Source organism: Carassius carassius, chromosome 21 (assembly GCF_963082965.1).
Source record: "Carassius carassius chromosome 21, fCarCar2.1, whole genome shotgun sequence".
NCBI classification, from domain to species: Eukaryota; Metazoa; Chordata; class Actinopteri; order Cypriniformes; family Cyprinidae; genus Carassius; species Carassius carassius.
The window spans coordinates 27,902,830-27,916,074 of record NC_081775.1 but is presented as its reverse complement, the minus strand read 5'-3'; the positions used below and the strand labels follow the sequence as shown (position 1 = coordinate 27,916,074).

General features: G+C 34.9%; 1 protein-coding gene across 1 annotated transcript in view; it reads left to right on the top strand.

Moving 5' to 3' along the window:
* The window catches only part of LOC132098048 (metabotropic glutamate receptor 6-like), a 46,105-nt gene extending 32,860 nt beyond the window's left edge, over positions 1 to 13,245 (top strand). The window contains exons 8-12 of the mRNA XM_059504154.1: positions 239 to 378; positions 1,369 to 1,992; positions 5,054 to 5,365; positions 8,463 to 8,708; positions 13,074 to 13,245. Of these exons, the coding sequence (XP_059360137.1) occupies positions 239 to 378; positions 1,369 to 1,992; positions 5,054 to 5,365; positions 8,463 to 8,705 (1,319 nt within the window). The 3' untranslated portion in view covers positions 8,706 to 8,708; positions 13,074 to 13,245. The remainder of the gene's footprint in view (positions 1 to 238; positions 379 to 1,368; positions 1,993 to 5,053; positions 5,366 to 8,462; positions 8,709 to 13,073) is intronic.

Here is a 13,245-nt window from a genome sequence, read left to right as displayed (position 1 = left end):
GAGCTGATGTTCTCAACTATTATCTGCTATCACATCTGTATGTATTTCTTCAAAGACAAGACATCAGAATGGTTTATGGTTTTTGGTAAGTAGCTTAGCAGATATATGCATCTAAAATAAAAGCAGGCCAAACTGAGTTTTTGTTGTTGTTGTTGTTGTCTCTGTAAAATAATGACATGAATGATGTTTCTTGTATGATGATTCACTTTATAAATCCTGTTTCCTCTGTGATTTGTAGGTAGTGCGGGCACTGCTGTTCTGTTTAATGAAAATGGTGATGCTCCTGGACGCTATGACATCTTTCAGTACCAGATGACCAACACCACCAATCCAGGATACAGAGCCATCGGCCAGTGGACCAATAACCTGCGACTCAATGTAAATTGACATTAAATTGTACATTAATTATATTCACATCTTGAGGATCCAAGAGTCTAAAATTTCCCCCCACTTATTCCAAAAAATGTTTTATTTTTTTAATGGTTTTAATAAAAAATTTTATTTAATGTTTTGGTAAAGTTTTATTATGTTTAATAATTTTTTTTAAACAATGATAACACTGTTTCATGGACACTAAACAAATGTAAGCAATTATAAGTAATAAGATAGTTGTCTTGTTAGAGCTATTAATTTGGTTATTTGTCTAAATGCACTACTTACTATTAAAAAGTTTGGTGGCAGTAAAAAATTTTGTGAAAGAAATTAATACTTTAATTAAGCAAGGATAAATTAAATTTATTAAAAGTGACAGTGAAATACATTTATGAAGAAACAAAATAATTGTCATAAATATTAAGCAGCATTTATAGTTATAAGAAATGTGATGTGACACTGGAGACTGAAGTAATTATGCTGAAAATTCAGATTTGCATCACATAAATAACATTTTGAAATATATACAAATAGAAAATTTCTATTTCAAATTGTAATCATTTTCACATAAATTCATACTTTAACATAAATGCTGTATTAAGTGATTAAGTATTAAGCAGTACAACTCAATTCAACATTGACAATAACCAGAAATGTTTCTTGAGCAGCAAATCAGTATATTCGAATGAACTTTACCATCACAGAAATAAATTATATTTTAAAACATATTCAAATAGAAAACCGTTATTTTAAATTGTAATAATATTTCACAGTGTTACTGTGTTTACTGTATTTTTAATCAAATAAATGCAGCCTTGGTGAGCATAAGAGACGTTTTATTTATTTTTTAAATTACAAAATCGTACAGAGCCCAACATTTTTGCTGTACTGTATGTGTATCTTGAACTTACAAGTATGATCTGTTTGGTTCAACAGGTGACTTTTTTTGCTTTTTTCTAAATTAATTGGTTGTAAATATTCTCTGTATTTCATCAGGTGGAAGAGATGCAGTGGACTGGTGGATCCCGTCAGATTCCGGACTCGGTTTGCAGTTTTCCGTGCCGCTCCGGCGAGAGGAAGAAGATGGTGAAGGGTGTCCCATGCTGCTGGCACTGTGAGCTCTGTGATGGCTATCAGTTCCAAGCTGACGAGTTCAACTGCGAGATGTGCCCTTTTGACATGCGGCCGACTCTCAACCGCACGGCCTGCCGCCCAACTCCCATCATCAAGCTGGAGTGGCATTCACCTTGGGCCATGATCCCTCTGTTCCTGGCCATTCTTGGCATCCTAGCCACACTGTCCGTCATCATCACCTTCATCCGCTTCAACGACACCCCCATCGTGAGGGCCGCAGGCCGTGAGCTCAGCTATGTGCTCCTAACGGGAATCTTCCTCATCTACTTCATCACCTTCTTGATGATCGCTGAGCCGGGGACGGTGGTGTGTGCTTTCCGCAGGCTGCTGCTGGGGCTGGGCATGTGCATTACGTACTCGGCCATGCTTACAAAGACCAACCGGATCTACCGCATCTTCGAGCAGGGCAAGAAGTCCGTCACACCGCCAAAATTCATCAGCCCCACATCGCAACTTATGATTACCTTCATACTGATCTCAGTACAGGTGAGCGTGTTAAGTTAAAGTTTCAAGCCAATTGGTGATAATCGCTGTATTGCATATCCTATAATTCTCCAAATCTCATGGAACTGGTTACTCTGTTGGGCTGGTTTGAAAAAATAATGATTTTTTTTTTTTTTTACTTTTAAAAGTATTTACATTATAGTTCAAAAGTTTGGGGTTGGTACATTTTTTATGATTTTAAAAAGAAGTATCTTCTGATCACCAAGGATGTATTTATTTGATCAAAAATACAGTAAAAACTGTGATATTGTAAAATATTATTCAAATTTAAAATAACTGTATACTATTAGGATATATTTTAAAATGTAATGTATTCCTGTGATGCAAAGCTGAATTTTCAGCATCACTCCTCCAGTCTTCACTGTCACACGATCCTTCAGAAATCATTCTATATACTGATTTGCTGCTCAAGAAATATTTCTTATTATAATCAGTTGTGCTCATTGATGTTTTTGTGAAAACATTATACATTTTTTCAACATTCTTTAATGAATTAAAAGTTCAGAAGAACAGGATTTAGTAAAATAGGAATCTTTGGTAACTTAATAAATGATTTTACTGTCACTTTTGATTAATTTACTGCATTCTTGCTAAATTAAAGTATTATTTTCCTATTTAAAAAAAACACCCTTCATAAAATTTTATTAGTGACCTTTAACTGTAGAACCTAGACTATTTCTTAAAAGTATGTCAAAAATATTACAAAAACGAATGAAATATTAAAAGTATTCATCTTACTGCCCCCAATCTTTGAACACTATTGTACATATATATCTAGAAAATGGACAAATTACCTCTGCATATTAAGTTTTGCATAGCAAAAGTAGTTAATATAAAAAATAACACACGTCACCTTTAATGTTTAGCTTCATATATATGTTAAAAACTGCTGTGACAGCTTCGATGAGGAATGCAAGGCCAAAAGATTGAATTATAGAATAAAACATTAATTAACTGAATTAATAAAGACAATTCTGCTGCACATTGCACAGAATTCACAGGCTGTCTCCCTCCAGCCAGCCAAACACAGGTTCATGAGCACCACAGAGCCACTGGTTATGGAAACTAAAGCCCCTGTGCTGTTGTTCCATTCTCAACACGCCCCTATGGATGAATTTTGAGGTTTTGTCAATAGCTGCTTCCCAGTCGAGCAGATTCTCCTGTGTTTATACACTCTGTCGAAGCTGATAAGCTGCGTGCAGACCTCATCATGTTGAGTGCCGGGGCTTCATTCTGCTTGTGCCAGAACGTGCCAAACACGCTAATGTGCAAAAGCAACAGATTCCAAAATGATTTACAGTTGACAAGAAAGCCCCACCGCTGTCGATACACATCGTGTCTGCTGATAAACACCTAAAAAACTGCTGATTTGAACTTTTACAAAAGAATATTTTAGAGGCTTTTGTAGTTGGAGCTTAGCCCCAAAATTATGCGCATGAGTCACCGGCAGAGGCACGGGGGAGACGAGATTAACAGGACGTTTGCGGGAGAATGATTGACAGCAGGACGTTTCTCGGCACCTCCTCCAGCGCATGTTGGCAGATGTGTCACCGATGCTGAGTGGAGAACGGAACTCCGTTGAGCCATTCTGACAGCAACATCTGTCTCCCCAGCAACATGCCGGCCGCCCGGCTGCTGTTCTCTTCTCCTCCCAGCCGTAGAAGTTTCTCGGAAAGTTCCTCGCGTTACCTGATGAGCACCTTCAATCGGGATGAGTCACTTGAATGTTCCCATCGAGAACAGGTGCATCTCTAAATCACGCCCCTAAACAGCTGCTCTCACCCGGTGATTAAAATGTAGAATAGTAACTTATGCTAGATTTTGGACATTATACTCATAGAAATATTATATCTTCAAATAGAATTTGGCATTTCGATTTCATCGTTTTCCAGTTTTAGATAGCAAATAACTCGCTAGACAGAAGTCAGTTCAGACAATTAAGACATGTATTTTCATGTCTGTAGCTGTCTGTGTGAATTAAATGGGAAGTATATGAGTTCATAAGAGAATTTGATTACAGGCATCTGACACATACTGTATGTTATTGACCTATGTTTACTGAATGAAAATACACACTCTATATGGAGAAGAGTTTTTTTGTAAGCAATATGGTGCAATATCCAACATAAAACGCACAATTTTACATTTTAAAAATCTAATAAAAAATAAGGACCTACAGTTTATGTTGTCCAAGGCTATATAAGATTTATTTGATCAAAAATACAGTAAAAACTGTGTAATATTATTACAATTTGAAATAAGTGTTTTCTATTTGAATATGTGCTAAAATGTAATTTATTCCTGTGATGCAAAGCTGTATTTTCAGCATCATTACTTCAGACTTGAGTGTCAAGTCTGAAGAAACATTTCTTATAATTATCAATGTTTTAAGTTGTTGTGCTGTTTCATATTTTAGTGAAAAGCATGATAATTTTTTTATTTTTTTTTAATGAATAGAAAGCATTCATTTGAAATATTATAAATGTATGACTTTTGAGAAATTTAATGTACCCTTATTGAAATTAAAGTTATTCTTCCTTTCAAAAAAAAATTTGACCCCAAACCTTTGTAATGTAACGGCATATTATAAAGGGTGCATTGTATTTTTATTTTTTTTTATTTTTTTTGACAATCTACATTTGTCATGATCAAAATACACAAAATGTCATAATTCAAAAATGAAAAACTTTGGAAATTTAAGTGCTACATTTCAGCTGAACTAGACATATCCCCTTTTTTCATTTCAGAAAAATCTGGTCACGTTATTACAAAGCGGGGAAAGGATCTTATAGTTTCTTTTGTGCCTTTAAAAAAGCACTTTAAAACCCATCATTAAGAGCAATCAGGCTGATAGCAGGCCTATTTTAACCAGTAATCTTGTGCAAAGTCTTGTCTGCTGTAGACTGGCTAAAACACAGCTTCTTTTACACTTTATTCTACATCAATCAAACAGCAGCTCTTGACAAATGATTCTGCCCTTCTGACTGACTCAGTCTCGCCATTAATGATCGATCAGCTTTTTCTTCCCCTCGTCTCTCTGCAGGTTGTGGGTGTTTTCATCTGGTTTGGTGTGATGCCGCCACACACCATTGTGGACTACGAGGAGCAGCGGCCGCCCAATCCAGAGTTGGCGCGTGGCATCCTGAAGTGTGACATAGCTGATTTGTCTCTCATCTGTTGCCTGAGCTACAGTATCCTGCTGATGGTCACATGCACTGTGTATGCGGTCAAGAGCCGAGGTGTTCCTGAGACCTTCAACGAAGCTAAACCCATCGGCTTCACCATGTACACCACCTGCATCGTCTGGCTGGCGTTCGTGCCTATTTTCTTTGGCACAGCACAGTCCACTGAGAAGGTGAGAAGTGTGTTATAATGAGATTCATTGCAAATGTTGAGAAACAAGTAGTTCACCCAAAAATGCAAACTTGCACCATGTCGTTCCAGTCCTGTATGATTTTCTTTTTTGTTTGTAACATAAAACAAGATATTTGGAAGCCTGTCTCTTTTTATACATCCGAAATGCACAAAAGTAAGAATTTTGTTTGAAAGAATAAATTGTTTATTTTATTACTCAGCAAGGATGCATTCAACTGAAAAGTGACAGTAAATAAATGTTTAATATTTCAAAAGATTTCTATTTCAAATAAATGCTGTACTTATAATATATATATATTGCTATGCTATTTTATAATATTTAGTTTTTTCCCCCGTATTTTTGATCAGATAAATGCAGCCTTGAGAGCATCCTTTAAAACATTTGAATATCATTTTACAATATTTTGGTTTTTACTGTATTTTTGCATAGGCACTTCTTAAAAGACACACCCCAAGTTTTTTATTGTTAGTGTATAAAGTGACAAAAATGCTATTCTGAAATCATTATAATAGCTTTAATAATAATAGCATAATAGCTTTTTGTGCTAAACAAAATTGAAATTTAAGTTCTTAATGTTCTTCCTGACCACAGTGCTCAAATCTCATTTGCACATGCACATATTTAAACTTTGCATGCTAACACATCTAGCCAAGTTTGACGTGTGACCGAACATGATACGATGAGTTTGAACATGTTTGAACTTCAGAAATTATTTCAGTTGTGTTTTAGGACAGGAGCACACAATCAAAAATATAGATTCTTTATTTCCATTGATGGTTCCATAAAAAAAACCATCAAAACGTTTCATTCTTCAAAGATTCTTTAGATCTTAATGTAATGATCTTCACACTAAAAAAAAAAGTTTCTTTGAGGAATCTCATATGATTAACATCACTGCAGAAATACCACCCCACTCTTTTTTACACAAAAAAATCACTTCATGGAAGCAAAATTCTGTTTTTATGGAAGTGTTTTCATCATTACCTGCAGGTTTCTGTGTTACTGATCTTATATAAAAACTGTAATGAAAGCCGTACTCTCTGACAGTGAGATATTTTAGGCTATTAATGCTTTTCTCATACATTCACAATAAGACAGCGAGCAATACTACACATCTTCAAAACACAATATATAGCAATGCTATAAAACAACTTCCCCGATTTGCACCACAATGTGTTCTCACAGTTCTGCTCCAATCCATCAACAAAAGAGCAGAGCTTAGTCGCCGTTTAAATACTTAAGTAGAAAATTATGTGAAATGAAGTCATTTCAATATGAAGGCACTGAAGTAAGCAACAACCTGCCAGGCTCACGATAACAAGTCCAAGTTGTATTGCCACAGTTTCTTTTTTGAAGAGCCCTTTGATATGGCAGACATGGAAAGGGATGAGATGAGAAAAAACAACAACATTTCATTTCTCCCCTTTATCTCCCAAAGACACACCATGACACAGAGACAAAAGCTCTTCCGCCCACCAATGAGGGTCCGGGGGTTTGACTGTGGGAGGAGGTTGATAACGGGAGTGTTTTGGAGCCTGAAAGACAATGTCTACCCATCATAATAAAGCCAGAAGCCTTGTCAGCGGGAATTAGGAATTAGAGCATTAGTTATTGCTGCATAGATTAAACGAGCCAGGTAGCTTCCCACTGATGTGCTGTGCTAATACTGTATGTGCTGTTTCCTGGTGAGTGCTTTTGGGTGGGCAGGTGCTCTTTTATTTGGCTTGGCAGTCGCATATGATGAACATTGTGAATGTTTATTTTGATGCATAGCCACAGCCTGTCCAAAGGAGGATTTTATTGCTAAAAGGTTGCTCGGGAGGCCTTAGGAGGTGTTTTATTTAGGCGTCACGTTTGATGTTTCTTCTGTTCATCTTCTGACACAAAGTAAGAGCTAAAAAATGACTGTGGATGCCATTAATGCGCTACTTTTCTGGGGTCTGTAAGATTTTTTCTGAATGAAATAAATCACTTTTTTTCAGCAAGGAGGCATTAAATGACACTAAAGAAATATTTATTTTTCAAATAAATGTAAACAAAGAAAGCTTAAAAAAAAAAAAAGTATCATGGTTTCCGCAAAAATATTAAGCAGCTCAGCTGTTTTCAACACTGATCATAAGTAATATATAATAAAAAAATATTTCTGAAGGATCATGTGACACTGGAGACTGGAGTAATGATACTGAAAATTCAGCTTTGCATCACAGGAATAAATTAGATTTTAAAATATATCCAAAGTGATCACAGTTATTATAAATAGTAATAATATTTCACAGTTTTTTCCTGTATTTTTAAACAAATAAATGCAACCTTTTGAAAGCATATAAGAGACCTAAAGACACCAAACCTTAAAATGGTAATGTATCGAAATTATGAATACATTTTTTAAAATAGTTATTATGAATTAATTATTTTTATAATTACATTCATTTTAATGGTACCACTGTATGATAAGGGCCATTACTTAACATTAATTATTAACTAATATTAACTAACAATTAGAAATACATTTATTCATATTTGTTAACAATAATTAATAAAAGTACAACTGTTCATTGTTAGCTCAAGCTCATTCATTAATATTTATCAGGCTTTTTTCATTTATCATTTTTATTTAATTACCGTTTAATATTTCATTAAATTAATATGAACTGAGATTAATAAATGCTTTATGAATATTTTTCATTGTTAGTTCATTTTATCTAAAATAGTTAAGTAATGTTAAATGAAACCTTATTGTAAAGTGTTTATCAATTAAAATTATAATTATTAAAAAATGACTCCATGCATGTTTGTGTATGTGTGTGTATGTAAATTAGATTTGTAGATACTGTTGAGGTACTGATTACAAGGATCTTTTTTTTTCCAGAATAAAAATCAAAAGATAAAACTCTCTATTACTATGCTGTAGTGACAACTGAGCTGGTAAAGCAATCTTATTTGTCATGTTTTCTTTATTTTATTATGGGGTCTAGCATCACTTTGTCATTATGAAATATCTTGCATTGTTCTGAAATGATTCTGATGGTCCTTTGACCTGCATCTCTTGACCTTTCTTTTCCCGTGTTTGATGTAGATGTTCATCCAGACGACGACGCTGACCGTGTCCATGAGTCTGAGTGCCTCTGTGTCTCTGGGGATGCTCTACATACCGAAAGTCTACGTCATCATCTTCCACCCGGAGCAGAACGTGCAGAAGCGCAAGCGCAGCTTCAAAGCTGTGGTTCAAGCCGCCACCATGTCCTCACGCCTCTCGCAGAAATCCATCAGTGACAAGCAGAACGGAGAGACCAAGATCGAGCCAGACAGGACGCAGTAGCAGGTACAACCACTCTCAGACACCATTAAAGTCTAGAAGAACGCTACAACTAAATCAACCCCTCCAAATCACACAAATTTAAGAATAAAGCCTCCAATCAGAGCCAAAAGATTATAAGATTGATGCTAAGAACAGTGTCATGTCAGTACTTTTTATATACTATTATAGTTTGAAGTTAATAGTTTGTAAGTTAATATTTTGAATAAACTTTAGTGCTTCAACTTACTTAAACTAAACAAAATCTTGAAAGGTGGCTTAGAATTTTTTTTGGCTATTTTTAATATTTATTTTATTTTATTTTGTTTCAGCTTAATTTAATTAACAAAAATATTTTAATAATATTAGTTTTCGTTAATGATAATAGCCCTGAATGGAATTTTACAAGTAAGTTTATAAGTAAGATTTTAATTCATTTAGTTTTATCTCACATTTAGTTTTATTTTAAGCTTTTATTTAACTCATATCTGAGTCATTTTAGCACTTTTGTTTAATTAAACTAAACAAAACTTAGAAATCTAACTGAAATAAATTGATGTTTTCCATCTAATATTTCTATTATTTTTATTTCAGTTGTCCGATCCAGATTCAAATCAGATTATTTTATCAGAAGACAAAATATCTAAAAAAGAGTTTAGTCAGGGTACCGTGTTGAAACCTGACAAAAATGAAAACAAGGCTTCGAGGGCTAGAAGTACAACTGTTGTTTAGCAATTGTTCAGCTGTCGAAACAACTTTCTGAACATTACTTCTGAGTAGATAAAACACTGTAACAGTTTTGAAAGTTGTAAGCTGTGAAGATGCAATATAGGACCTTGTTTATCATTGTTAAGGCCATCCTTCAGAGCCTCGTTGTCATCAGTGTTCGCGATGGTCTCTAATCTCACTAAAGTCTATTGAAAGAGAGACCCAAGCCATTTCTAGAGACAACAATAGTAATGACTTGCCTGATCACACTATAGCAGCTATCTAGCAACATAACCAATAAACTGCATAACAATGCACTAAAACATTCAGAACACTTTAGCAATAGCAAAGCCCTACCCACAACACACTAGCATTATGTTATAGCTGTGTTTAGTTTCTGCTGTGAAGTCATATTTGCTGAAAAGAGAAAACGTCTTGCAGTTACTTGCTCTTGTGAACTTTTATGCCCTCGAATGACTTATAGCAGGGAATCTGCTGAGAAATAATGCTCCGTAATATATTTCATTGCAATAAACTGTCCTCAAAGCTTCCAAGATGGGATTGTTAGGAAACTCGATGCTTTAAATTCAATATTTAAGGTGCCCTGAATCCTTTTATGGAAGTTGTATTGAGTGCCCCCTCACATTGTGATATCCATAACATCTCCCTCTCTCTCTTCCTCTTTTAAATTGCAGTGAAATGCTTTTGGGTTTATTTTCCACTTGTTCTCTATCTCTGCAGCACACATTTGCTTCCTCAAAACATGCAGTTTGAAGCAGCACATCTCATTACTTCCATATTACTGAGCTTTTGGAAGCCAAAAATGACTAAGCCTGCACGAAATTCTTGAAGTGATGCTTGTTGATATGGATATTTCTCTGCGCTGCAACAATATTTGGGTGCACAAGCGGAAGAAAACTGGAAGCAGAAAATGAATTATGAACACCATGTGGATAGAAGTGCATTGAATATGATTATTTTATGGGCTTTATAAATGTAGTTATTAATTAAACAAATGCTAAATGATTCTGTTATATATTTTTAGTGCAGTTATCCTCTGCTCTCCCCTTGTAGGCACTGATATAATTTTGCCCTGTGACAACTAGCTTTCTTTTACATACATGTATATGCATTTTTTATATTTGTATTTTTTTGTGCTCACCAAGGCTGCATTTATTTGATCAAAATACAGTAATATTGTGAAATGTTATTACAATTTAAAATAACTGTTTTCGATTGTAATATATTTTAAAATGTAATTTATTCCTGTGATGCAAAGCTGAATTTCCAGCCGCCTTTATTCAATTATTTGTGGAAACATTTTTTTAGCAATATTTGATGAATAGAAAGTTCAAAATAACCGCATTTATTTGAAATCTAAATCTTTACGAATATTATAAATGTCTTTATGATCACATTTGATTAATTTAATGCATCCTTGCTGAATAAAAATATAAATTTTCTTATAAACAATAATCCAAATCTTTGAACTGTAGTATATCTATCATATTAGATTATACACATGCAGCTTCACAGAGTGCTAATATTAGATACTATTTGCATTTTTAAAGCTGCTTAGATACAATGATATTTCTTTTGCAGTATTTGTAACTTCACTGACCACCATATAGTGCTTTCCAGAAACAAACACTAGCACAAATCATCCTCTTGACAGCTGATTGACAGTCATAAGCAGTGATCTGTGTGCTGTTAGCTGTGTTCATCCCTGAAGAAGAGAGTTAGCATGCTCTCACACTTGCCCTATCACTTCTGCGCCCTTAAACAAGGGGTTTTACTCCTGGCTACTGCAGACAGACAGTTTCTCATGTCAGTACAGGGTAAATCACTCCCGACAAAAAGGCATCTTCCTTCATTGTACATGTACAGTCTCTTGTGTTTTCTGTTGTTTTGTTATTAAGTTAGAGTAGTTTTCATAAATGTTACCAGTTTTTATACTGAACAAAAAAATAAACACTTTTAAGTGTTTATTATATTGCACTATTTTATTGACATGTCTGTCAATTGCAATTAGAATACATATCTTTAAAGATGTTTTCTCAAAATGAAATTTTCTCCACTTCAGCACAGCACTGAAGGTGTTTACAGAGGGGTTCCATGTTCATATATCATTTCTCAAATTTTTCTACAATATTTTCTCCCTAAACAAATGTGAAAATTTGTTTGTTTTTTCGGTTCTTGGCTGCATTTTCTGATGAAAACCCTATAACTAATTTCAAACAATAATTATGAACATTTCTTTATTTATTTTTCCTATTTCTGATTTAGAAATGTATGCAAATTGGTGGATATTTAAAGAGATCATGCTTCATTTGCACATGTAAACAACTCGAAAATGTGTTTTTTGTGTATTTTGCAGTTTTTAATGTAATCAATCAGCTGGGAAAGTATGGTGATATTTATTAAATATGTTTATTTAAAGGTAACCTCTGGCTTCAAGCATTAAGCTTTTGCATGTAATTTGTCCCACACCAAGTTCAGAGCATAAAGGATGCTTAATGAATGATTAAATGGGCAAATAAATCCCACCGTCTTCCATTTAAGAAGAGATGTGAACCATATTTAGAGCCCATTATATCATAGGCACATAGGCTTGTGGTATTTAGTCTTGCATGGCCAGTAAGAAACACCCAGAACATTTTATCAATGATACAGCAACACAGTGACAACCACCAACAACACTTCAGCACTGATAGTGAGTTTTGCATTGGCAAAATGTAGAAATATAATTTATCCTTGCCATTGTTATCCTACTACATTTGCAAAGAGTGGTTATAATAGTGAATCATACATCGCACATCGTACCTACATCATCTGCCTAAAGCACAATTTTGTTAGTATTCCCATACCGCTATGAGAAATGTCTATTATAACTGCCATCTGTTGATGCATCCGTGAGAAGATTGTATTTGCCTTCACTAGAAAACACTGCATTCATGGGAAATGCAGCCGAAACCCTTCAGGACTTGAGTGATGAAGGAAAAACACCCACATCCAGCACAAGAAGCGTTCAAGTGTGTGTTTTTGTCAAAGGAACATTCAGCAGTGTGATATAAAAACAGCACGGATCTATTCAGAGGAGACACACTAGATCTGATGGCACATCTTGCTTTCTCTCCCGATCTGTCATTCGTGGGTGTTGCTTACAAGAGGAAGTTCAGAAGTCCAGAAGCCATTTTCCTTTCACTTTGTCATACAACATTTTAGTTGTTGCTTCAACTTTTGTGCCAATATCCATCCATCCATCCATCCATCGTTCATTCTGTTTATCTATCTAGATCATGTGACACTGAAGACTGGAGTTATTGATGCTGAAAATCCAGCCTTGCATCACTGACATTTTAAAATATATTCAAACAACGTATTATGAATGCAGCCTTGGTGGGCAGAAGAGTGTTCCATTAAAAAGATGGTCATAAATAGTGAAAGATACTTTTATGCAGATGTAGTTGTCTTCCAGCAGAGGTTAACAGAATCATGCTAACCAGGCAGTCTTTGCTGGTTGGTTGGTTTGGGGCTATTTTATGTTTTCTTGCAGACAGTTTGTCTCTACTTTGATGTACACTCTTTGTAGCACCCTTTAAAACGCACGTGAAGTACCAACCTACTTTTTTGCTGAGTGTTGCTGAGTTTCTCATATTCACAGATCTGTCTTTGTACTTACAGGTGACCCTTGGAACAGCTGTGTGGATCTCAAATCACTGAGGAACAGAGTCAAAGGTGGAGTTTTGCTGTGTTGTATTTTGTGATGCCAGGTGAGGACGTTAATAAAGCCGATGTTACTGACTGTGAAGCACAAACTGCTAACACTGCGAACAGAAAATACTTTATTGAGCAT